General features: G+C 35.7%; 2 protein-coding genes across 3 annotated transcripts in view; one reads left to right on the top strand and one right to left on the bottom strand.

Annotated features, from left to right (window-relative positions):
• LOC138918352 (phosphatidylinositol 3,4,5-trisphosphate 3-phosphatase TPTE2-like) overlaps positions 1-22,956 on the bottom strand; it is a 367,155-nt gene that overhangs the window by 26,918 nt on the left and 317,281 nt on the right. Inside the window, exons 21-27 of the mRNA XM_070239586.1 lie at positions 22,857-22,922; positions 8,066-8,116; positions 6,726-6,887; positions 5,297-5,416; positions 3,720-3,819; positions 3,513-3,576; positions 2,730-2,794 (exon numbers count right to left, since the gene is read on the bottom strand). Coding sequence (XP_070095687.1) covers positions 2,730-2,794; positions 3,513-3,576; positions 3,720-3,819; positions 5,297-5,416; positions 6,726-6,887; positions 8,066-8,116; positions 22,857-22,922 — 628 coding nt within the window. The remainder of the gene's footprint in view (positions 1-2,729; positions 2,795-3,512; positions 3,577-3,719; positions 3,820-5,296; positions 5,417-6,725; positions 6,888-8,065; positions 8,117-22,856; positions 22,923-22,956) is intronic.
• The window catches only part of LOC138918359 (mitochondrial ornithine transporter 1-like), a 93,932-nt gene that overhangs the window by 40,922 nt on the left and 30,054 nt on the right, over positions 1-22,956 (top strand). The gene's annotated exons all lie outside the window — the stretch shown is intronic.

The raw sequence follows: 22,956 nt of genomic DNA, 5'->3' as shown, positions 1-22,956 counted from the left end.
AAATATGGCATGAAAATTCCTTGCAGGCCAGTTAATAAGTACATTTCAAGAAAAGAAAATTGAAGGTTAATATCTCATTAGTATGTACAAAAATTTCTAAATAAAATATTAGCAAATAGAATCTAATGATATATTAAAAAGGATAATATATTAAGACCAAAGGGGGTTTATTCCAGGAATAGAAAATATTGTTTTAATATTCGAAAATCTCAATGGAATAAGAGAAAAACATTTTGATTATCTCAGTAGATGCAGAAAAAGTATATGATATATTCAGCACCGATTGATGATTAAAAACTCTTAGCAAACTATAAATAAAATGGAAGTTTCTTAATCTGGTAAAGGATAGCTACAAAAAGCCTCTAGAAAATATCATTCTAATATTGAAATAGCTAATTCTTTCTACCTAAATTTGGGAACAAGGCAAGGCTGTCTACTCTTACCACTTCTATTCAACATTACATTGGAGGTCCTAGACAGCTGAATAAAGAAAGAAAAAGAAATGAAAAGTACAAAAAGTGGAATTAAAGTAGTAAATTACATGATTATGTATGTAAAATATCCCAAAGAATATACAAATTAATTATTAAAATAAATGCATGAATTTATGAAAGGTGCTGGAAATACATACAAAAATCAGTTATAGTCCCAGCAAATAATTAGAAAATGAAAATTTAAAAATACCATTTAAAATAGCATCAAAATCCATCAAATAGGGATAAAGCTAACAAAAGATGTGCAAAGCCTGTACAGTGAAAATACTGCTAAAAGAAATTAAAGAAGACCTAAATAAATTCAGAGATATATTATGTGTATGGGTTGCAAGACTCAATATTTTTAGATGTTGATTCTCCCCAAGTCAAGCTATGTAGTCAATGTCATCCAAGTTAAAATACCAGCAGGGTATGTGTGTGTGTGTGTATGTGTAAATTAACAAGCTGATTCTAAAATTTATATAGAAATTCAAAGGACCTAGGAAAGTCAAGATAGTTTTAAAGAAGTACAGGTTTTCTGGGTTGGTGAGCAGGTGGAAATGCTCACCTGAGAAAAGTGAGAGAAAAGGGAGCCTGGAGAGGGTTTAGAAGCTTTGTGCCCCTTCCCCCATGCATTGCCCTATGCATCTCTTCTATCTGGCTGTTCCTGAGTTGTGTCCTTTTCTAATAAAGTGGTAATCTAATCACCAAGTAAATAAACATCAAATGAAGATGCTGTGGAAGCTGAGGAGCATGAGGTAAAAAGACTCAAGTTTGACAAAGAAGGAGAAGTCAGAGAGATGGCCAAACAACTTCAAGTGAAATTTCTTCAGTTATGATAGAAGAAACAAAATCATCTTCATCTAAGAATAAAGACAAACAAAGTAGTTGTATCAGGCAGCACTGTACAGAGGAGGATGAAGAGGCAGAAGAGAGTCTTTAATGACATCAACAGAAATGATCCCAGAAAGAAAAGTCAAGAAAAAGAATCTGATGCCTTAACTAACTGTGAATGAAGAGACTTCTGAGAAAAATAACCAAATGGAGGAATCTCATTGGTCTCAAGCTGAGAAAGATTTACATTCTGAAGGTAGTGCAAATATAAGGCCCTGTAAGTAGCGACTGTGACTGCCATGAAACAGAAGAATTAGTAGGATCCAATACCAGTAGACATGGAGAGATTCTCTCAGAATCATCCATGGAAAACGATGATGATGCCAGAAAGTCACTGATGAACCAACGGAACAAGACTATTGGAAACATTTAGATGCAGTATTTTACATACAGTTCTAGTTTTATACTGTATCAAATTCCTATGTAATAAAGTGGAGGTTTAGTTTTACAAGAGAAGTAGGTTGTAAAATAAAGTACTTTATGGGATACATCCTGAGAGAGTTGTTCATATAGGAACAGTGAATTATCAGCTCCTCTGGGTCCTGCTTATTATTGACAATTTTTGGTGGGTGGAGTCTGGTTAATCAGTGGTTTGTGTATAGATTTTTTTAAATTTAGAATTAAAGTTTTTAAATGGGAAGGTAATAATTACAATTTTTAAACTTTGAGGACAGTATCACATTTAGTTTATACATACGAAAGAAAGCTTTTTGTCTTGTCTTTTTCTGACAGCTCTAGAAGTTTTCCGATTTTGGTCATAGTTTCAACATTTTACCATGTGAATTATAGGGTTTTGTGGTAGTTATATATTATTTATATTTATAAATATACATTACATATAATTCATCTCTTACAGAAACAGAAAAATATAAAATTTGCCTCCTTAGAATAATATTGTACATTTACATGTAATCTATTATACAGGGTATATTATATCACACATATAATAACATATTATATAATATAACGTGGGATATAATACATATTATAATAAAATAATAAATAGCATATATTATGTTATGTAATATGATTAAGTACAATTATATTTATATAATATATACCATATAATATATTATATATAAAATACATAATTTTAAATACAAATATACGTATATTATTCTAAGGGAGGCCATTTTATATTTTTATCCTTCTATAAGAGATGAATTTATATTATTATATAAATTATATATATTTATAAATGGAATAATATATATGTATATATAATATGCATTAAATTTTTTACCTGAAAGAGTATATTTTTAGGAGAATACTGCCACCTACGTGTTCTAAGTTATATTAAATTTATAACTCCATAGTCTGTTTACTGAGAAAAATGAGCATTTGTTACATAAATACCCTTACCTTAATGGGATTCCTATAGAAAGAGTGTTTTCCAGAAGATGGGAATGACATGGCAATAATACGCCCTGGAAGTCAAAATAGTCACTATTACAGATGTTATTATACATGTGAAACAATAAATGAGAACTTAATTTACATATAATCAGACTCTTTTTTCATAAAAAAGAAATTTCAGGATTGAGAATGACAAAAAAGCTAACTAACCCTCAGAATAATCAACATAACGTATTAAAATATCCAATATAATGACCACTAAACTCACACAGTGCTCCCAAGACTCAACTGCTTCCAGCCAAATGCAACAGATTTATGTTGATCTCAGTCTGGAGCTGCCCCCATGGTGAGAATTTCTTATCTGAACACTAAAGAAAAAGGAGAGATCTGGGATCCAGCAATCGTGGGAACTCCCAGGGTGCTCCAGTGCTCCTGACTCAGAAACCTGAGACCTACAAAGGGTTCCAGCAAGAGAACAGGTCTCTCTGAGATCCTTGAGACCCAGGATAACTATTAGAACTCAACAAATTCTAAACCAAACAAATGGAGTCAGCTGAAAATTCCTTCAAATCCCTGTACTGTAACCAAGTAACCCTGATTTGGGATGACAATGGAGATTTTCCATTGTCAGGGTTAAACTACAAATATGTCACACTACCATAGTGGTAGATGTCTTCACAGATAAAGAATGCTTTAGACAAGGTAAGAACCAAAATAAACATATAATTACCCACACACAAGAAAAATGTGAAGTTAATGTAAGTAAATCAACAGTTAAACTTCACAAACCAGTAATGTAAGTGAGGTCTAAGTCAAATCCATCTTTCCTGTATCGCCGTTTGTTTCCTGAAACCTGAGAGTTTAAAACAATCATTAATTTGTAAAATATAAATCAACATAAAAATAAAGAAGATTATATACATATCTATAACACTCGCCAGTATTTCCCGAAACACAAACATTTTTCTGAATCACAAACATGTTTTGCCCACTTACCATCCTTCTGGTCAGTATTTCAAGATGTCTTTTTTGGTAAGCCAGATGAAAAACTCTCATCAGAATGATAAGTCGTAGAGGTCGAAATATAATTGCCAATCTAACAATAAATTTTAAAGATCCATTTTTACTTCAGAAATAGAGGATTTTGTCAATATGGACTAAGTCTTGAGCAGTGATTCTTAACCAGGGGCAATTTTGTACACCCCACCTATCCCCAAGCCTCTCACCCACTTACCCAAGGGATATTTGGCAATGTCTGGAGGCATTTTTGGTTGTTGTAACTGTGTGTGGAGGGGGTGCTACTTGCATCCAGTGGATAGAGGACAGAAAAGCTGCTAAACACCAATGAACAGGACAGCTTCCATAACAAAGAATTATCTGGTCCAAAATATCAATAGTGCTGAGATTGAGAAACTCTGGTCTAGAGAGATAGCTATATGATGGATGCTTAGAATTTGTGGATTTAACTTTTGTAGCTTAAGATGAGCATTTTTCAATCTTTTCCTCATCAAACAAACTGAGGGTTCTTGTTCACCTGTGTTACTCCCATCAGTAACAGAGGTTTACTACACTACTAACACACATCAGGCAGGCAGTAGATTGAGATACTTCCCAAGTGTGCTAGCTACTGTCTCTCCTGCCATCAGAAAAAAACACAATGACAGAGAACTGATGGTTTGGACTAGTGCTTCTCTAACTTGAGTGCACACACTGATTCAGTAGGTCACTGGGGCCTGCGGTGTTTTCCTTCTTGCATTTCTAGCTCTTAGATGATGCTGAGGTTGTAGGTCAGAGGACCATACTGGCTCCAGCTATTTTCAAACAACTCCAAAAGCCTATCGCATAACATCAGGTTTCACTAGCACCTGAATTGAAGTCCTGGGAAGCTGGAGTGCAGAAAGAAGCAAGCTATTAGACTAATAAATAAGCCTAATGAGCCACCCAACATCTACATCCCAGTACGCATTTGTTCTTCTTTTCCTCATCGCCAAAGTAGAAAGAAGAAAAGCCATCAGTTCTTCATACACATTTTAGTTTCCTGATCCCCAACAGTTCTGATTTTGCCTCAGCTTTCTTCATTCCAATGATACTGCAAAATTCCACCTCTGTGTTGCTATCCACGTCACCTGGTTTTCTGTTCCATTTGCTTTTTGAGAGAATTATCATTGGAGTCACTCAAGTTTTGCATATGCTCAAACCAATACTCTCTTTGTTATAGGAAAAACCCAGGAATTTCATGTGTAAGGAATTTGTGATTGAAGCTTAAACGGGAATTTCAAAGTATAGCGAAGTTAAAGTTAGTACAAGAGGCAAAGTCCCCAGTTTCTTCTTTGAGTGCTCCATCTTCTTCATTCAACCAAAGGTACGTAGTGCGTAAACCCTTCATGGATCCCTAAATACCACCAGCCTTTAGTTTCTAAGTATGTGGAAATTTATCTAAACATTTCATTTTCAAGCAGCTTATCTGGCATAGAATCATCACATTCAGAGTTAAAAGATTATACAAAATGAAATCCATAGAAAACGCAAAAAAAATAAAAGACAGTTTAAGAAACGTGAATCATGTCTCTTACCTGGGGATATCATTAAAATAACTAAAGTCATAAAAAATGTAAATTATATCAATCAGTAGAGTCAGCAGAATAATGACAGCATCTAAGGAGTTAAGTAAATCAGAGAAATATCGTTGCATCCTATAATGTAAAACAAAAAATACAAGTTTATGCTCCCCCAAAGAAGAGACAGGGAAATTTTAAAAGCAAGAATTATTTGACTCATCTCCATTAACAATTCTATTTTAATGAATTATCTAAAATGCATTTACTAGACTAGACTAAGAGAAAAGTATTCATATTCATTATTTTATACATATATATGACAAAAGCATAAATATTGCAGTTTAAGTTCAGTTAAGAGATATAACCAAACCATCAAACAAGAGGCAAGCAATGCCTTCACATAGGTGGGAGAGAAAGGTGGGATGTTGGAGAGTACTATTGGGCAGTGGAAGCTGAACATGTCACAGCCTTAGAGCAACTGCGGCTGTGAGGAGGGCAGAAGAGGAGCTTGTGAGAGGCAGACAGGTCCACTATTTTGGCCTGCGAACTCATCATCTGGCTTTGTACCTAGAGTGGAATCCCAATGGGCTGGTATGGCCTCCCCTGCAAAAGCTGAACTTGCACCCACTGCACCTTCCTCCCCCCAACGCTGGCTCCTTCAGCTGTGGGCACTGGTGATCCGCGGGAAGGTTCTAGGGTAGCTTCCACTTCTAGGGTAGCCCCTTTCAGGCTCTGAGTAACCCGGGAGTGGGCAACTGTCCTTAGCTCAAAGGCATGAGGGTAGAGTTCAGGAGGAGAGGAATCAAGCTGCCTTCTGAAAGGCTCTGGATGAAGTGAGGCCAGGGAACTTAGTCTCTGACTTCCACAGCAGTCCAGCTCTAAGGCTTGGCTTACTCCATCCACCTTCTCAGAAAGCCAGCAGCGGAGAAAATCAAGTGCTGCCTCACTACTAAGCCTCGCTGACAGGATGAGCATGCCTCAGATCTCCTGTGTACCTTAACAAAAGTTTTTATTTTAACTGAGGTAGGGGATTGTTCATGATCTATTTTCTAGTATTTAATATGCCATCAGATTTTATTTAGATTCAATTCTTAATGAAAGTATTAATATTTATACTTCACATACATGTTCCTCTTAATAATGTGCATGTAGACACATCAGCTGCCTTGTCCCATTTTGCAAACCCATTAAGCTTTACCTGTTGAAGGAACCATCTAGAATACATTATTGGAGACTAGAGTGACAGTTACAACAAAAATATTAAAGCCCAATCTAGTAGAAATTGGGATTTGGATAGTTGTTTCTCTGGTGGACCGTGCCTTTGAGGAGAATTATTTTGATAAAGAGGGACAAATTTGGTTGTGTTGACCTGGTAATTACTTTGGGATGCTTCTCATAGCACTACAAAATAGCTTTATGTTTTTAAAAAATTAATCAAACTTACCCTTCTACACATACTCGAAGAAGAACATCCATTAAAAAAAATAAAGCAATAGCTAAAGAAATTGAACGATATTCCAAAGGAATATACACTTTGCTATCAGAGATGAATTGATCTGCGATGATAAGAGACATGTCCACAAAGACGAGCAAGATTCCAAATATTCTAAAACAAACAAACAAATAAATAAACAGAATAAAGATGAATTGGTTTTCACCTCTATAGTTAGACTACATTTAGCCCAGGGATCTGATACTAAAATGTCATTATTTAGGATTAAACTGTCAGTGGCAGGGAGAACTGTGTTGTCTTAGAATTTCAACAAAATTACTCAGTTTTCACCCAATGGAAGCATTTAGGAAAATAAAATTCCCACAAAACCACTTCATGTTATCATGCTCCTTTATAATAGACACATCAGACTAACCCTCCAACATAGAACTGTCAAACTGAATTAAAATTACTTATCTCTGCTTGTAAACTCTTCTTAAAATTCAAGAAGTTTATAAGAGGTCTCTACGAATTTCTCATAGTAAATAAAACCTCATTAGTCTTGATAATTATTAAGAATTTAGTAATAAAAACCAAGTGAAAGCATGACTAACATAAGCCCTAAAAAGACCACTTTGACCAGTAAGATTTTTTCATCAGTGAGATTTTCAGCAAGTATATGATTACACATTAATGGATGTTTCTAGCATATGCTGGGCACATGAGAAGGACTTCAATTCCAAAAATATATACATGATTGAACTCTAAAGTAACTCCGAAGCCTTTCTCTTATGTATTCTAAACACATTATCCATAAATTGATTACGCTATTTGTAGAATCTATGAAGATGAATTAATTAGTCTTCAAAGTACTTTTTTCCAATTGCAACACAAATTAAAATATTATAAATTTAAAAGGAAGCAAGTATATTGCGTGAAGCTGTATGATAGTATGAAATCTTGCCATCATGTGGAAAAGAAGCCTAAATAGAATGCTTTCAGAATTAAGGAGTAATTCGAGACAAATAAGGTATTTAATAAAACACTTTACTTGTAATTGTAGAATTTTAAAGTGCATGCATCATTATTTTTACTTTTCCAGGTAGGAAAAAACATACTAATATGTTACCATTAGACTTAGGGGAATGCCGTTTCTTTGCAATTCTTAATGTTCAGGTTAAACTAACCTTCCAAGATAAATTAGATTACATTATATGGGACACGGGGGCTATTTAGTAACATACTGACGGTGGAAATGCTTTTTTTCTCCTCCTAGATCCTTTCTCATTAAAACAAAATTCACATTAAATGGATACATATTTAATTACCTCTTTTTTTAGGGTCTCACATACCTGATTATGAAAGATGATACAATTAAGCGTATAACTTTCTTAATCTCTTGGCTGCAAAAAGAAGTAAAAATAAAATTCAAGAGTTTTCAAGTTTATCACAGATTTCTTCTAACATATAATATGAATTTAACCAATAAACAAAGGCCTTTATAAATATAATTTTAGAAGAAAATTCTTCAGAAGTTGCATAACAAGGTGCTTTTTACTAATAACTAAACTTTTCACATTTCTGCTTCATGATTTTTTTTTTACTTTCCTATGTGGAATATGAATAAAACACCAAACTTTAGATGTCTAGTAACATTTCCTTTGCCTATAAAGCCCCAACCCCACCTTTATGGTAATATTAAGCTTGGCGTCATCAACTAAAGCAACATAGCGTGGAGATAGAGGGAGTGATAGGAGAGACCTGTGTTCCAGTTCTCCCATTCATGAGCTGTGGGATCCTGGGCAAGTCATCAAACCTTGGCCAGACCTATTTCCACAGCAATCAAAGAAGGGACTTCAGGCATGGGTAGGGAGCACCCATCTTGTCCTGTAATATTCATCTCTTGAAACAAGACATCCCATGAATATGACAGTTAAACATTAAGGAGAGTCACATTTGGAGTTGCAAGTGCTCTTTGGAGGTAATTTAATAAGGAATTTTAATAAGATGCATTTCAAAGGAGAAATAACATACAGACTGGGCTCCTTCCATTAATAGGAGGAGGAAGAGGAGCCTCTTTGATGAACTCCACAGTTACGCCTCATTTTATCCTATGGCTAAAGACAAGGTAGCCACTGGGGTGCAGTTTCATGCCCTGCTGAAGCTTCCAACACAGGACACAAATTCCACTCCAAGTGGGATCAAGCCCAAGGCAGTGCTCATAGCCTGTGCCCAAGACTGAAGAATGGAGATGATGGATGAAGAACAGAACTAGGGCACGACCAAAATTGGCCACGGATGAATACTCTTAGGCTAACCTGGGATGCAAGAGCTCCCCACTCCCTCTAATCTCTCCCTCCTTTACCTGCACCCACAACCTCTGCCCAGGCTTAGTGAGTTGAGGCTGACATGGATGGGAACTGATTGGCCAAAAGAGGTGAATTTCCCCCTGAGGTTACCATTCTCTTAATACAAGCCCTTTCTCAACCACACAGACTACTGGATCTCCAGATAGCAATGAAATGTTATAATAAATCTGAACTTGCCTGACAAAGTGAACATACAGAACCATGACTGACAGAATCATGGGGGCACAAAGGTATGACTTAGGATGGCTTTAGGGCCTCCTATCACTTTCAGTGCCTCACAAAACTACCCCAAGTAAATATGCAATTGATATTTTTTAAAAACAGTGTGCTATGTAAATGGAACTTCAAACAATATGTTTAGAGTTTGCAGGGAAAGGACTGTGACTCATTGACTCTATATCCAGGAAAAGTACTGTTCATATTTAGGAGCAACAGACAGATACTCTCCAACATGAAGCAACTCAAAGCATAGCAGCCACATACCTTTCCTAAAAACAATTACTCGAAGTGCTCAAGCCAACTGAGCAATGAGTCAAAAGGAAGAGTGCAGGAGTAAGAAAGATACCTTATAGAGACAAGGTTAAGAAATTAAATCATAACAATTCAGAACTGTCTAAATAATCATTGTTAATGGAGCACATGGAACAAATGATTCTAAAAACAAAGATAATCTAAGATTCTTGATAATACCATGGACTTAAATTTGCAGGTTTTCTCACACAACTTAGGATTTAAGGTTTGTAAGAAGATAGAAGTAAAAGCAAGTCTCATTTCTTCTCTTTCCCAGGTACAAGTCTAGTGTTAACCTGGATACTGATGGAGAAACAAGGGCACAATTATGTTCTCTAAAAATAAGTTTATAACTTTCATATCATTAAAAATTGACAAGAATAAAAACAATGAATTAATAGCAAAATACAGAAAAATTTAAAGATAAAATATGAAGAGAATGTTTAACACAGAAAACAAAGGAAGATGATAGCAAATAAAACCTAAAATACCAGAAATGATAACAAATACAAGCACGTTACTGTCATATTAAATACTGGCAAATACTCTCAGATAAGTTTAAAAACTAAATGCACAATACGCTATATACAAGAGACAAAAACTAAATTAAAATGATAGTTTGAAAATAAAGAGATGGACAAAGATATGAGATGCAAACGTTAAATCTCAAAATATTAAAAGTTGTAATATTAATATCAAAGTTGAATTCAAAGTAAACTTATTAACTATGACCAAGACATCTTATATTGATAGAAGGTAGATTCTATAGGACATTAACAAGGCCATGTTGAAAAGAGGTGAGATGTGTATTGGGGTCAGGTCCTGTCTTTCCCATTGGACGCTTACTTCTCTGTACAGATGCTGGAGAAGGCATGTGGCCATACTCAAAGCACTAAGGGCCCCAGGGTGATTCTTTGGTCTTCCTGCTCTCACACTAGGGCTCTGGACTTTTCCCCCAAACTATCCACAACACACAAGGCTACATTCCCAGTTTATAGTGTAAACTCTGGTTGAAGAGAGCTGAGTCCGGCTTCAGATCTGATTCCAACCTAAGTTAGCTCATTAGAATTCTCTACCGGGGTTTGGAGAGGAAGCTCCAAAGTAACTAGGAGTGTCTTTTGCCTGGCTTGGTCCACAGGGTATGTACTTCCCTTGGGAGTATTGGTGGCAAAGATAAGATCTGAGTGTCTCTGGCCAAATACTATCTATTCTTAAATATATATATATTGAAATATAGAAACTTCTTGTGCAGCAAACACATAAAGAATTCGTATGAAATATTTGAAGAAACTCATCCTGTAATAAGACATAAAAAACTTCAATGTACTTTAAAATATAAAAATTATGCAGGCTATATTTTCTGACCACAATGTAATAAAACCATTGCAGTGGGAGAATACTGACATACAAGATATTTAATCGCATTTTATCATTACAGAAATTAAAAAGGTGCCATACATGACAACTTAGATTAAATGGAGATATTGCCTGAAAGACATGAACTACTAACATTTGCTCAAGAAAAAATAGATAAGCTGAATAGTCTAAAAGATAACATACCTTTTAAGGAAATTGAACTTGTAGTTTAAAACTTTCCAACAACAAAAACTCCAAGCCCAATTTTTAAGTGAAGAAATAATACCAATTCTAAACAAACTCTTCCAGAAAAGAGGAAAAGAGGACTATTTCCAAACTCATATTAAGAGACCAGCATTACCCTGATTATTCTATCTTTGTTAGACCAGCCAAATCAGTAAAGATGTTACATGACAAGAAAATTACCAACCAACATCCCTCATGAATACAGATGCAAAAATCCTTAACAAAACGTTAGGAAATCGAATCCAGCAACATAAAAAAGAAAATGCATCATGACCAAGTGGTGTTTGTTCCAGGAATTCAAGGATGGTTCAATACTCTAAAATTAATGTAATTCACCATGTCAATAAACAAAGGAAAATAAAACATACAGTCATCTCAATAGATGTAAATTTTTTTTCCAAAAAATTTAAGGTCCATTCATAATAAAAACTTTCAGCAAACTAGGAATAGAAGGGAACTTCCTTAGCCTGACAATGGACATTTACAAAAATCCCATGGCTAATATCATTCCTAATGGTGAAAGACTGAATATTTTCTCCCAATGATTAGCAATCCAGGATGTCAGTTCACTATTCTTCTATTCAAAATTGTATTGGAGGTTCTAGTCAATGCAATAAGGCAAGAAAAGGAAATAAAAGGCGTATAGATTTGAAAGGGAGAAATAAAACTCTATTTGTAGAAGATATGCTTGTCTACCCAGAAAATCCCAAGGAATCTACAAAGAAGCTAATAGAACTAATAAGTGAGTTTAATAAAGTTATCAGATAAAAGGTCAATAAACAAAACAATTATATTTCTATATACTAGCAATGAACTATTGAAAAATGGAAATTTAAGCAACTACACCATTTATATTAACACCAAAACCCACAAAACACTTTGGTGTAAATTAACGAAATATGTGCAGGATCTGTACACTGAAAATTACAAAACATGATTAAAGAAAAAAAGATTTTAAGGTAAGAGATGTACCATGTTCATAGATTAGAAGACTCAACATTGTTAAGATGTCACTTCTCCTCAAACCAAGCTATAGATTCAATACAATTTCTATTAAAAAATCACAGCACAATTTTTTGTAGATATTGATAACCTGATTCTAAAATTCACATGGAAAGGCAAAGTGATACCACTCCCTGATTTAAAGACTTACTATAAAGTTAAATAATCAAGACAGTGTGGTATAGAAGAAAGAATCGACACATAGAACAGTGGAACAAAATAGAGTCCAGAAATAGACTCTTGTACGTGGTCAACTGATTTTCAACAAAGATGCAACGGCAATTCAACAGAGAAAAAATAGTCTCACAAGAAATTGTAGTAGAATTATTGGACATACATATACAAAAGAACAGTCTTCAACCTATATCACACAACGTACACCAAAACGAACCAAAAATGGATCCATGTACCTAAATGTAAAACCTAAAACTATGAAATTTCTAGAAGAAAACATAGGAGAAAATATTTGTGACCTTGGGTTAGAAAAACATATCTTAGACAGTACACCAAAAATCATAATCATGAAAGAAAAAATTGAATTTTATCAAAATTAAAAATTTCTGCTGTGTAAAAAAAATAAACCAAAACAGGGACAAGCTACAGATTGGGAGAAAATATTTGCAAAATATTTATCTGATGAATTTGTATCCAGAACATATAAAGAACTCTCAAAACTCAACAATAAGGAAAAAGAATTTAAAAACAGACCAAAAACTTGGATAGACACTTCACCAAAGGAAATCAATGGATAGCAAGTAAGCATACGAAAAGATGCTCAACATCATTGGTCATTATGAAAATACAATTTCAAGTCTCAGCGAGATACCTCTACTCACCTATTACAATGTCTTAAAAAACAAAGTGAAACAAAACAGATGGACAATACGAAGTACAGGCAAGGATGCAGAGCAACCAGAACCCTCATGCATGTGAAACAGTACAGCCATTTTGGAAACTATTTTTTATACAATTAAACTACACTTTACCATAAGATTCAGCAATCCTTACGCCCACACAAAGACGTATATGCAAATGTTCATAGCCACATTATTCATAACAGGCCAAAACTGGAAATAATCTAAACGTCCATCAATGGGTGAATGGATAGGAAAATATGGAATATTCATATAATGGCATACTACTCAGCAATAAAAAGAAACAGACTACTGATACACGTATTTATATGGATGAATCTCCAATGCATTAAGCTATATGAAAGAAGCCAATTTCAATTGGCTACATACTGTTCAACTCAACTACATGACATTCTGGAAAAGGTAAAACTATAGGGACAGAAAATAGATCAGTCATTGCCAGGGGCTAGATTTGGGGGAAAGGTTGAACACAAAAGGACTTGAGAAATTTTAAAAGGATGATAGAATTTTTCTGTGTCATGATTATGACAGTGGTTACACGAATCTATGTATTAGTCAAAACTCATAGAATTGCCACACAATGCATAAAATTCATTAAATATAAATTGTAGCTTAAGTTTTTAAAGAACATTTACTATGCTGTAAATTATACCTTAAGGTGTGAAAAGTGTGCTGTAATCAAAAGGCTAGTAAAATGATGGAATAAAATAAATTCTGGAAACAGAGCCGGTATGCAAAGATTCATAATAAAATAGAGAGACATTTAAAAATCACTGAAGAAAATAGAAATTTTTTCAATAAGAGGTTCATTCATTCAACCAAAGTCATTGAGTGCCTACTACGTACTATGGTGCTGTTTTAGTCACTGGAGATACAGCAGTTAACAAAATGGACAAAATTTTCTTCCTTCATGATGCTTGCACTCTTGTTATGAGGACAGACCATAAGTATAATAAATAAGTAAATAACATAATAAGTTATAAAGTGATAAGTGCAATAGAGATCATTAAAACAGGGCAACAGCAATGGAGGGGGATGCAATTTTGATGTTGGGGAAACTAGGTAGTCACTTGGGAGAAGAGTAGATTCCTACATTTTATACCTTAATACAAAATAAATTCTGGGCAGATGTTTTATTCAAATGTAGAAAATAAATTCAAAATATAGAAGAAGAAATTTTGGTGACTATATTAAAATCTTGGGTAGAGAAAGACTTTCTACGTATGACACTAAAGGCATAAATCACAAAGGAAAGTAGAGATATATTCAAATGCATGAAGATTATAAACTTCTATGGGCCAGCCCTGGCAGCCTAGTGGCTAAGTTCAGTGCACTCTGCTTCTGCGGCCTGGATTTGGTTCTCAGTTGCGGACCTATGCCACTCATCTTTCAGTGGCCATTCTATGTTGGTGGCTCATGTAAAGAAAAAAAAAAAGAGGAAGATTGGCAACAGATGTTAGAAAAAAAAAAAAGACTATAAATTTATACACAGTGAAAAGCTAGACAACCTGGGAAAAATTACTTGCCCTATATATGACATAAAAAAGATTGATATATTTAACTTTTCAATCCAATGACAGAGATAACATCCCAATTTTATTTTATTTTATTTTTTAAATTTTTTATTGAGCTAATGATAGGTTACAATCTTGTGAAATTTCGGTTGTACATTATTGTCTGTCACTCGTGTTGTAGGTGCAACCCTTCACCCTTTTTGCCCACCCCCACCCCCCCCTTTCCCCCGGTAGCCACTAATCTGTTCTCTTTGTCGACGTATTTAAATTCCTCATATGAGTGGAGTCATACAGAGATTGTCCTCCTCTATCTGGCTTATTTCACTTAACATAATTCCCTCAAGGTCCATCCATGTTGTTGCAAATGGGACAATTTTGTTCTTTTTCATGGCTGAGTAGTATTCCATTGTATATATATACCACATCTTTTTTTATCCAATCATCTGTTGATGGGCACTTAGGTTGCTTCCACGTCTTGGCTATTGTAAATAATGCTGCAATGAACATTGGGGTGCATGGGACTTTTGGAATTGCTTATTTCAAGCTCTTTGGATAGAAACCCAATAGTGGGATAGCTGTATCATATGGTAGTTCTACTTTTAATTTTTTGAGGAATCTCCATACTGTTTTCCATAGTGGCTGCACCAGTTTGCATTCCCACCAGCAGCGTATGAGGGTTCCTTTTTCTCCACAACCACTCCAACATTTGTTACTATTAGTTTTAGATATTTTTGTCATTCTAATGGGTGTAAGGTGATATCTTAGTGTAGTTTTGATTTGCATTTCCCTGATGATCAGTGATGATGAACATCTTTTCATGTGCCTATTGGCCATCCCTATATCTTCTTTGGAGAAATGTCTGTTCATGTCTCCTGCCCATTTTTTAATTGCGTTGTTCAATTTTTTGTTGTTGGGTTGTGTGAGTTCTTTATGTATTATGGATATTAAGCCTTTGCCGGATGTTTTACTTGCAAATATTTTTTTTCCCAGCTAGTGGGTTGTGTTTTTGTTTCAGTCCTGTTTTCCCTTGCCTTGAAGAAGCTCTTTAGTCTGATGAAGTCCCATTTGTTTATTCTTTCTATGGTTTCCCCTGTCTGAGAAGACATGGAGTCCGAAAAGATCCTTTTAATACTGATGTCAAAGAGCGTACTGCCTACGTTTTCTTCTAGAAGCCTTATGGTTTCAGGTCTCAGCTTTAGGTCTTCGATCCATTTTGAGTTTATTTTGGTGAATGGTGAAAAAGAATGGTCAATTTTCATTCTTTTACATGTGGCTTTCCAGTTTTCTCAGCACCATTTGTTGAAAAGACTTTCTTTTCTCCATTGTATGCTCTCAGCTCCTTTGTCGAAGATTAGCTGTCCATAGATGTGTGGTTTAATTTCTGGGCTTTCAATTCTGTTCCATTGATCTGTGCACCTGTTTTTGTACCAGTACCATGCTGTTTTGATTACTGTAGCTTTGTAGTATGTTTTGAAGTCAGGGCTTGTGATGCCTCCAGCTGCGTTCTTTTTTCTCAGGATTGCTTTAGCAATTCGAGGGCTTTTGTTGCCCCATATGAATTTTAGGATTCTTTGTTCTATTTCTGTAAAGAATGTCATTGGGAATCTCATTGGGATGGTGTTGAATCTGTAGATTGCTTTGGGTAGAATGGACATTTTAACTACGTTTCTTCTTTCAATCCATGTGCATGGAATGTCTTTCCATCTCTTTACGTTGTCATCCATTTCTTTCAGAGAAGCCTTGTAATTTTCATTGTATATGTCTTTCATTTCCTTAGTTAAATTCATCCCGAGGTATTTTATTCTTTTCGTTGCAATTGTGAATGGTATTGTGTTCTTGGGTTCTTTTTCTGTTAGTTCGTTATTAGAGTATAGAAATGCTACTGATTTATGTAAATTGATTTTATACCCTGCAACTTTGCTGTAGTTGTTGATTACTTCTAAAAGTTTTCCAATGGATTCTTTGGGGTTTTCTATATATAAGATCATGTCATCTGCAAGCAGCGAGAGTTTCACTTCTTCCCTCCCTATTTGGATTCCTTTTTCTTGCCTAATTGCTCTGGCCAAAACCTCCAGTACTATGTTAAATAAGAGTGGTGATAGAGGGCGTCCTTGTCTCGTTCCTGTTTTCAGGGGATGGTTCTCAGGTTTTGCCCATTGAGCATGATGTTGACTGTGGGTTTGTCACATATGGCCTTTATTATGTTGAGGTAGTTCCCTTCTATCACCATTTTGTTCAGAGTTTTTATCATAAATGGCTGTTGGATCTTGTCAAATGCTTTCTCTGTATCTATTGAGATGATCGTGTGGTTTTTATTCCTCAGTTTGTTGATGTGGTGTATCACGTTGATTGCTTTGCGGATGTTGAACCATCCCTGTGTCCCTGGTATGAATCCCTCTTGATCCTGATGTATGATCCTTTTGATGTATTGCTGTATTTGGGCTGCCAAAATTTTGTTGAGAATTTTTGCATCTATGTTCATCAGTGATATTGGCCTGTAGTTCTCCTTTCTCGTGCTGTCCTTGTCAGGCTTTGGTATCAGCGTGATGTTGGCCTCACAGAATGTGTTAGGAAGTGTTCCATCGTCCTCAATTTTTTGGAATAGCTTGAAAAGGATAGGTATTAAATCCTCTCTGAAAGTTTGGTAGAATTCCACAGGAAAGCCATCTGGTCCTGGGGTTTTATTTTTTGGGATGCTTTTGATTGCTGTTTCAATCTCTTTCCTTGTGATTGGTCTGTTCAAATTGTCTGCTTCATCTTGAGTGAGCTTTGGGAGATTGTAGGAGTCCAAGAATTTATCCATTTCCTCTAGGTTATCCATTTTGCTGGCATATAGTTTTTTGTAGTATTCTCTTATAATCCGTTGTATTTCTGTGGAGTCTGTTGTTATCTCTCCTCTTTCATTTCTGATTTTGTTTATTTGAGCTTTCTCTCTTTTTTTCTTTGTAAGTCTGGCTAGGGGTTTGTCAATTTTATTTATCTTCTCAAAGAACCAGCTCTTTGTTTCATTGATCCTTTCTACTGCCTTTTTTGTTTCAATAGCATTTATTTCTGCTCTGATTTTTATTATTTCTCTCCTTCTGCTGACTTTGGGCTTTGTTTGTTCTTCTTTCTCTAGTTCAGTTAGGTGTAGTTTAAGACTGCTGACTTGGGATTTTTCTTGTTTGTTAAGATGTGCCTGAATTGCAATGAATTTTCCTCTTAACACAGCTTTTGCTGCATGCCATCTGAGTTGGTATAGCATGTTATCATTGTCACTTGTCTCCGGGTATTTTCTGATTTCTTCTTTAATTTCTTCAATGATCCATTGTTTGTTCAATAGCCTATTGTTTAGTCTCCACATCCTTGTGCTTTTCTCAGCTTTTTTCTCGTAATTAATTTCTAGCTTTATAGCATTATGATCGGAGTAGATGCTTGTTATTATTTCAATTTTTTTAAATTTGTAGAGGCTTGCCTTGTTTCCCAACATATGGTCTATCCTTGAGAATGTTCCATGCACGCATGAGAAGAATATGTATTCTGCTGTTTTTGGATGGAGTGTTCTATATATGTCTATTAAGTCCAACTGTTTTAGCTTTTTGTTTAGCTCCACTGTTTCTTTATTGATTTTCTGTCTGGATGATCTGTCCATTGATGTGAGTGGGGTGTTGAGGTCCCCTACTATTATTGTGTTATTTTTGATATCGTCTTTTAGGTTTGTTAATAGTTGCTTTATGAACTTTGGTGTTCCTGTGTTGGGTGCATAGATATTTATAAGCATTACTTCTTCTTGATGAAGTGTCCCTTTGATCATTATATATTTTGGCCCTCTGTGTCTCTCTTTACCTGCCTTATCTTGAAGTCTGTTTTGTCTGATATAAGTATTGCGACACCTGCTTTCTTTTGTTTGCTATTAGCTTGGAGTATTGTCTTCCACCCCTTCACTCTGAGCCTGTGTTTGTCCTTGGAGCTGAGGTGTGTTTCCTGGAGGCAACAAATTGTTGGATCTTGTTCTTTAATCCATTTTGCCACTCTGTGTCTTTTGATTAGAGAGTTCAATCCATTTACATTGAAGGTGAGTATTGATGCATGAGGGCTTAATGCTGTCATTCTGTTGCTCGTTTTCCAGTTTTCCTGTGCTTCCTTTGTTTCTCGTCCTGTATGTTTTAGCCTACCTATTGACTACTGCAATTTCTTATGCTGGGTTTCTTAGATTTTTTCTTATTTATGTTTTGTGTCTCTGTTCTGTTTTTTAGTTTAGTGGCTACCCTGAACTTTGTATTCACAATCTCGTGTATAACATAGTCCATTTTCTGGTGGTCTCTTACTTCCTTAGCCTAGACTGTTTCAGACCCTTTCCTCCTCTCCTGCTAAATTATTATTTTCATCTCTTATTCCAGCTCGTGTTGTGAGTTTGTGGTTAGAGTGATAAGATTGTCTTTGCTTTGGTGATTTCCTTCCCTTTATCCTAATGATATAGTTGAATATTTGCTATCCTATTCAGATTCTATCTGTCTCCCTACTCTGTGTTTTGCGACCCCTTTCTCCCTTTTTATCTTTTCTCAGGTATGAGAGCCTTCTTGAGGATTTCTTGTAGTGGAGGTCTTGTGACTATGAAGTCCCTTAGCTTTTGTTTGTCTGGAAAAGATTTAATTTCTCCCTCATATCTGAAGGATATTTTTGCTGGATAGAGTATTCTTGCCTGAAGATTTTTATCCTCTAAAGTTTTGAATATGCCACTCCAATCTCTCCTAGCTTGTAAGGTTTCTGTAGAGAAACCCGCTGAAAGTCTGCTAGGGGTTCCTTTGTAGGTTATTGTCTTCTGCCTTGCTGCCCTGAGTATTCTTTCTTTGTCATTCATTTTTGCCATTTTTACTACTATATGCCTTGCAGTAGGTCTTTTTACATTGACAAATCTAGGAGATCTGAAAGCTTCCTTCACACACATTTATCTCTCAATCCCTAGATTTGGGAACTTCTCTTCTATTATTTCGTTGAGCATACTTTCTGCTCCATTTTCCTTTTCCACACCCTCAGGAATTCCGATGATTCTTAAGTTGCATTTTCTCATTGAGTCAGCTATTTCTCTGAGATTTTCTTCAGTTTTTTAAATTCTTAGTTCCCCTTCTTCCTCTGTCTGGAGCCATTCAGCCTGTCTATCTTAGATTATGCTAATTTTCTCCTCTATGGTGTCTACACGGGCATTCAGAGAATCCATATCCTGTTTTATCTGATCCATTGTATTTTTCACCTCTAGTATTTCTAATTGATTCTTCTTTATAATTTCAATCTCTTTTGGGAAGTAACTCCAGAACTCATTGACTTGTTTCTCTATATTTCCCTTTACCTCATTGAATATTTTGATGATAGCTATTTTGAACTCATCTTCACTTAGTTTACGTATTTCCAAGTCCTCAGGACCTACTTCTGTATTTTTATTGTTTTCCTGTTGGACTGGAGCTTTTATAAATTGCTGGATGGTAGAGGAGCAGTTTTTGCACATGATGCTATTATTTGGTTGCAGTTACAGCCTGTTGCCACTAGATGGGGGTCGAGAGCCTTGCATTCTGAGCCCTCTACCTTCAGCTGCGATGGCCGCGTGCAGTGTGGGTTGGGGGAGGAGGGGCACTTTCTCTTGCGTGCTGACCTGGATTGGGGTCAGCTCTTCTCTCTGGTCTCCGAGGGTCCTGGCTTGCTGGGGTTCCCCCATGCAAAAGCTTTCCCCCGTTAGAGGGTTTCCACTGCACTGGCGGTGGGAGTCCTGGATGATCCCCACATGCGCGGCCCCTCCCCCACTCCTTCCCTCACCCACAGCAGCAAATCCCAGTCTCTAGGGGAGGGAGCAAAGTTCTTTCCTACCCAGTTCCAGCTCCTCCGAGGGTGGCTCCAGCCTCTCCACCCTCCGGCATTTGGCTGCTGTGGGTCTCTGACAATTTCTGTTATTAGGAATTTTTTTTTTGGTTGGAAAGCAGTTGCTCTTTTTGGTTGTAATTTGGAGGGGAGAGTCCCGGGTGAGCTCATGCCACCATGTTTCTGACGTCACCCCCCGATAACATCCCAATTTTATTTATTTATTTATTTGTTTATTTTTTTAAAGATTCTATCTTTTTCTTTTTTCTCTCCCCAAAGCTCCCTGGTACATAGTTGTATATTCTTCATTGTGAGTCCTTCTAATTGTGGTATGTGGGACGCTGCCTCAGTGTGGTTCGATGAGCAGTGTCATGTCCGCACCCAGGATTCGAACCAACGAAACACTGGGCTGCCTGCAGCGGAGTGCATGAACTTAACCACTTGGCCGTGGGGCCAGCCCCTAATATCCCAATTTTAAATGGGCTAAGGTAATTTGCAAACAATGAAATACAAGTTCTATGAAACTCATGGGAATGGAGGAAACGTACACTTTTATATTGTGATTTGGGAGGGCATATCAATATCAAGAGCCCCACAAGCATTCCTTTTGACACAATTTCCATTTCTGAGAACTTATCATAAGGAAATAATAATATATAGAGGTTTGGTCTCAAAGATATTCATCACTCTTTGTATGAGTAAAAAGTTGTAAACAATTTAAATGTCCATTGATATCTGATTACTTAAATAAACTATGACACATCTACACTATGAGGTATTGTATAGCTGTTAAAAATAATGTTGTAAATTTAAAAATAAATAAAGTTAGCTATTGGTAGGACTTCAGGCAACAATAAAAAATCTGAAATTAAAGAAAATATAGTGTTGTAAATGCATATGTATATTTATTAACACAGAAATATGTGATACGTCACTGAGCAATAAGGTTATTTTTAAAAAGAAGGTACATATGATACCATACCCATAAACAAAAAATGTATATCTCTAAAGAACCTGGAAGGGCATGGATCAAAAATTAAGAATGGCTATTTATGGGTGAATTTATTGTTTGTCTGTATTTTCTGATTTTCCTAATAATGAACTGTTGTGTTACTTTTGGTTTTTAGCATAAAGCTTATTTGTGGTGCTTTAGAGCTTTAAAAGCACTTTCACACATACTAATTTACCTTTATTATTAGTTTTTTATTCTACAACACCCAGTAGATAGATACTGTACATAGCATTATTTTTACAGTTTACAGGTGAATGATCTAAAGTTTAAAGAGGTTTAGTGACTTGCCGAGTGTCCAGTGAATATTAGATGTCAAAGTCAAGCATTGTTTCCAGGTCAAACTCCAAATCAAAAACCATCCTCCTAGTCTGAAACACCAGTGTTTCTCCCAGATACTATCACAAATGTCACTTGTATCTATACAATAAGCATTTGTAACTAAGAAAACAAAACAAAACCACTTTATTTTGTTTGGAGGGGGTAAGAAAAAGGAAATGCTTGCCTTGCTCAATCTATTCAAATTTTGCCCCAGCCCTCGGCCTCACTGCAGAAGATATACAGCTAATATGCAGACATAAAATTTAATGAAGTGACAGAGTGAACTCTTCATTGATGGCCCATGGTGAAAAAAGTCACAGAAAATGGAAATTAATGGGTAATTTGAAGAACTATTTGTATTCACTGGTCACTCTTTTATTTTCCATATTGTCTTTGTCCAGACAACAAAAAAATTGCAAAAGTTATCAGTTAATATCCTCTTCAGCACTACTCACTCTCCAACATTGACACAAGCTGGTGAATGGTTAAATAACTGTCCAAGAGACGAGCAGAAGAAAAATCTCATGAATATTTCCGCAGTTCAGACACATGCCATTTTAGGAATCTATTGTTTCCTTGCTGTGAGTCTGTGGTAAAAATGCCTGAAGATCAGTGCAGCAGGAAGTACTCTCAGTAAGATTACTCAGAAACAAGTCAAAATTAATAAAATTCCAATAATCATGAAGAGGGCTTTATTCAGCAGAACACATTTGCTTTTTCTATCAGTCTCATTTCCTCATAGACAAAATCAACAAAACCAAGAGTCAGTATATATCCAGGAAAAACAGGAAAGGAATACAGTTGAAGGGTAAACAGCATTCTGCAATCCTTTGTTAAGAAAGAAACTTTATAATAAAATTATTATCTACTAAGTCTATTTTCACATTTTCAAACTAGAAGAACATTTATTTGTGAGTATGTGGAAATACTTTTTTTACACGTGGTACTTATCTGCAAATTCAATTAGTTATTATTGTGTACCCCCCCTCCCAAACATTTGGATACCTTTCCACAATTTTCCTTTTTCTTTCTTGCCTCAACACAAGCCCTATCTTTGCAAAGATAAGAGATCCACCAACTGCTCCCTCCCTCCAAATTCCAAACTGACTTACCCACAAGAATCAGACAAGTCAGTGTCCTCAGTACCATTATCGAGCCTGGAGAGTTGTTCCTTTATTCTTTAACCACCAACAAATGCAAGAATATATCATT

The sequence above is a fragment of the Equus caballus genome, chromosome 17 (assembly GCF_041296265.1).
Source record: "Equus caballus isolate H_3958 breed thoroughbred chromosome 17, TB-T2T, whole genome shotgun sequence".
Lineage (NCBI taxonomy): Eukaryota > Metazoa > Chordata > Mammalia > Perissodactyla > Equidae > Equus > Equus caballus.
The sequence above is the reverse complement of the archived record's forward strand: the minus strand, read 5'-3'. Positions and strand labels throughout refer to the sequence as shown.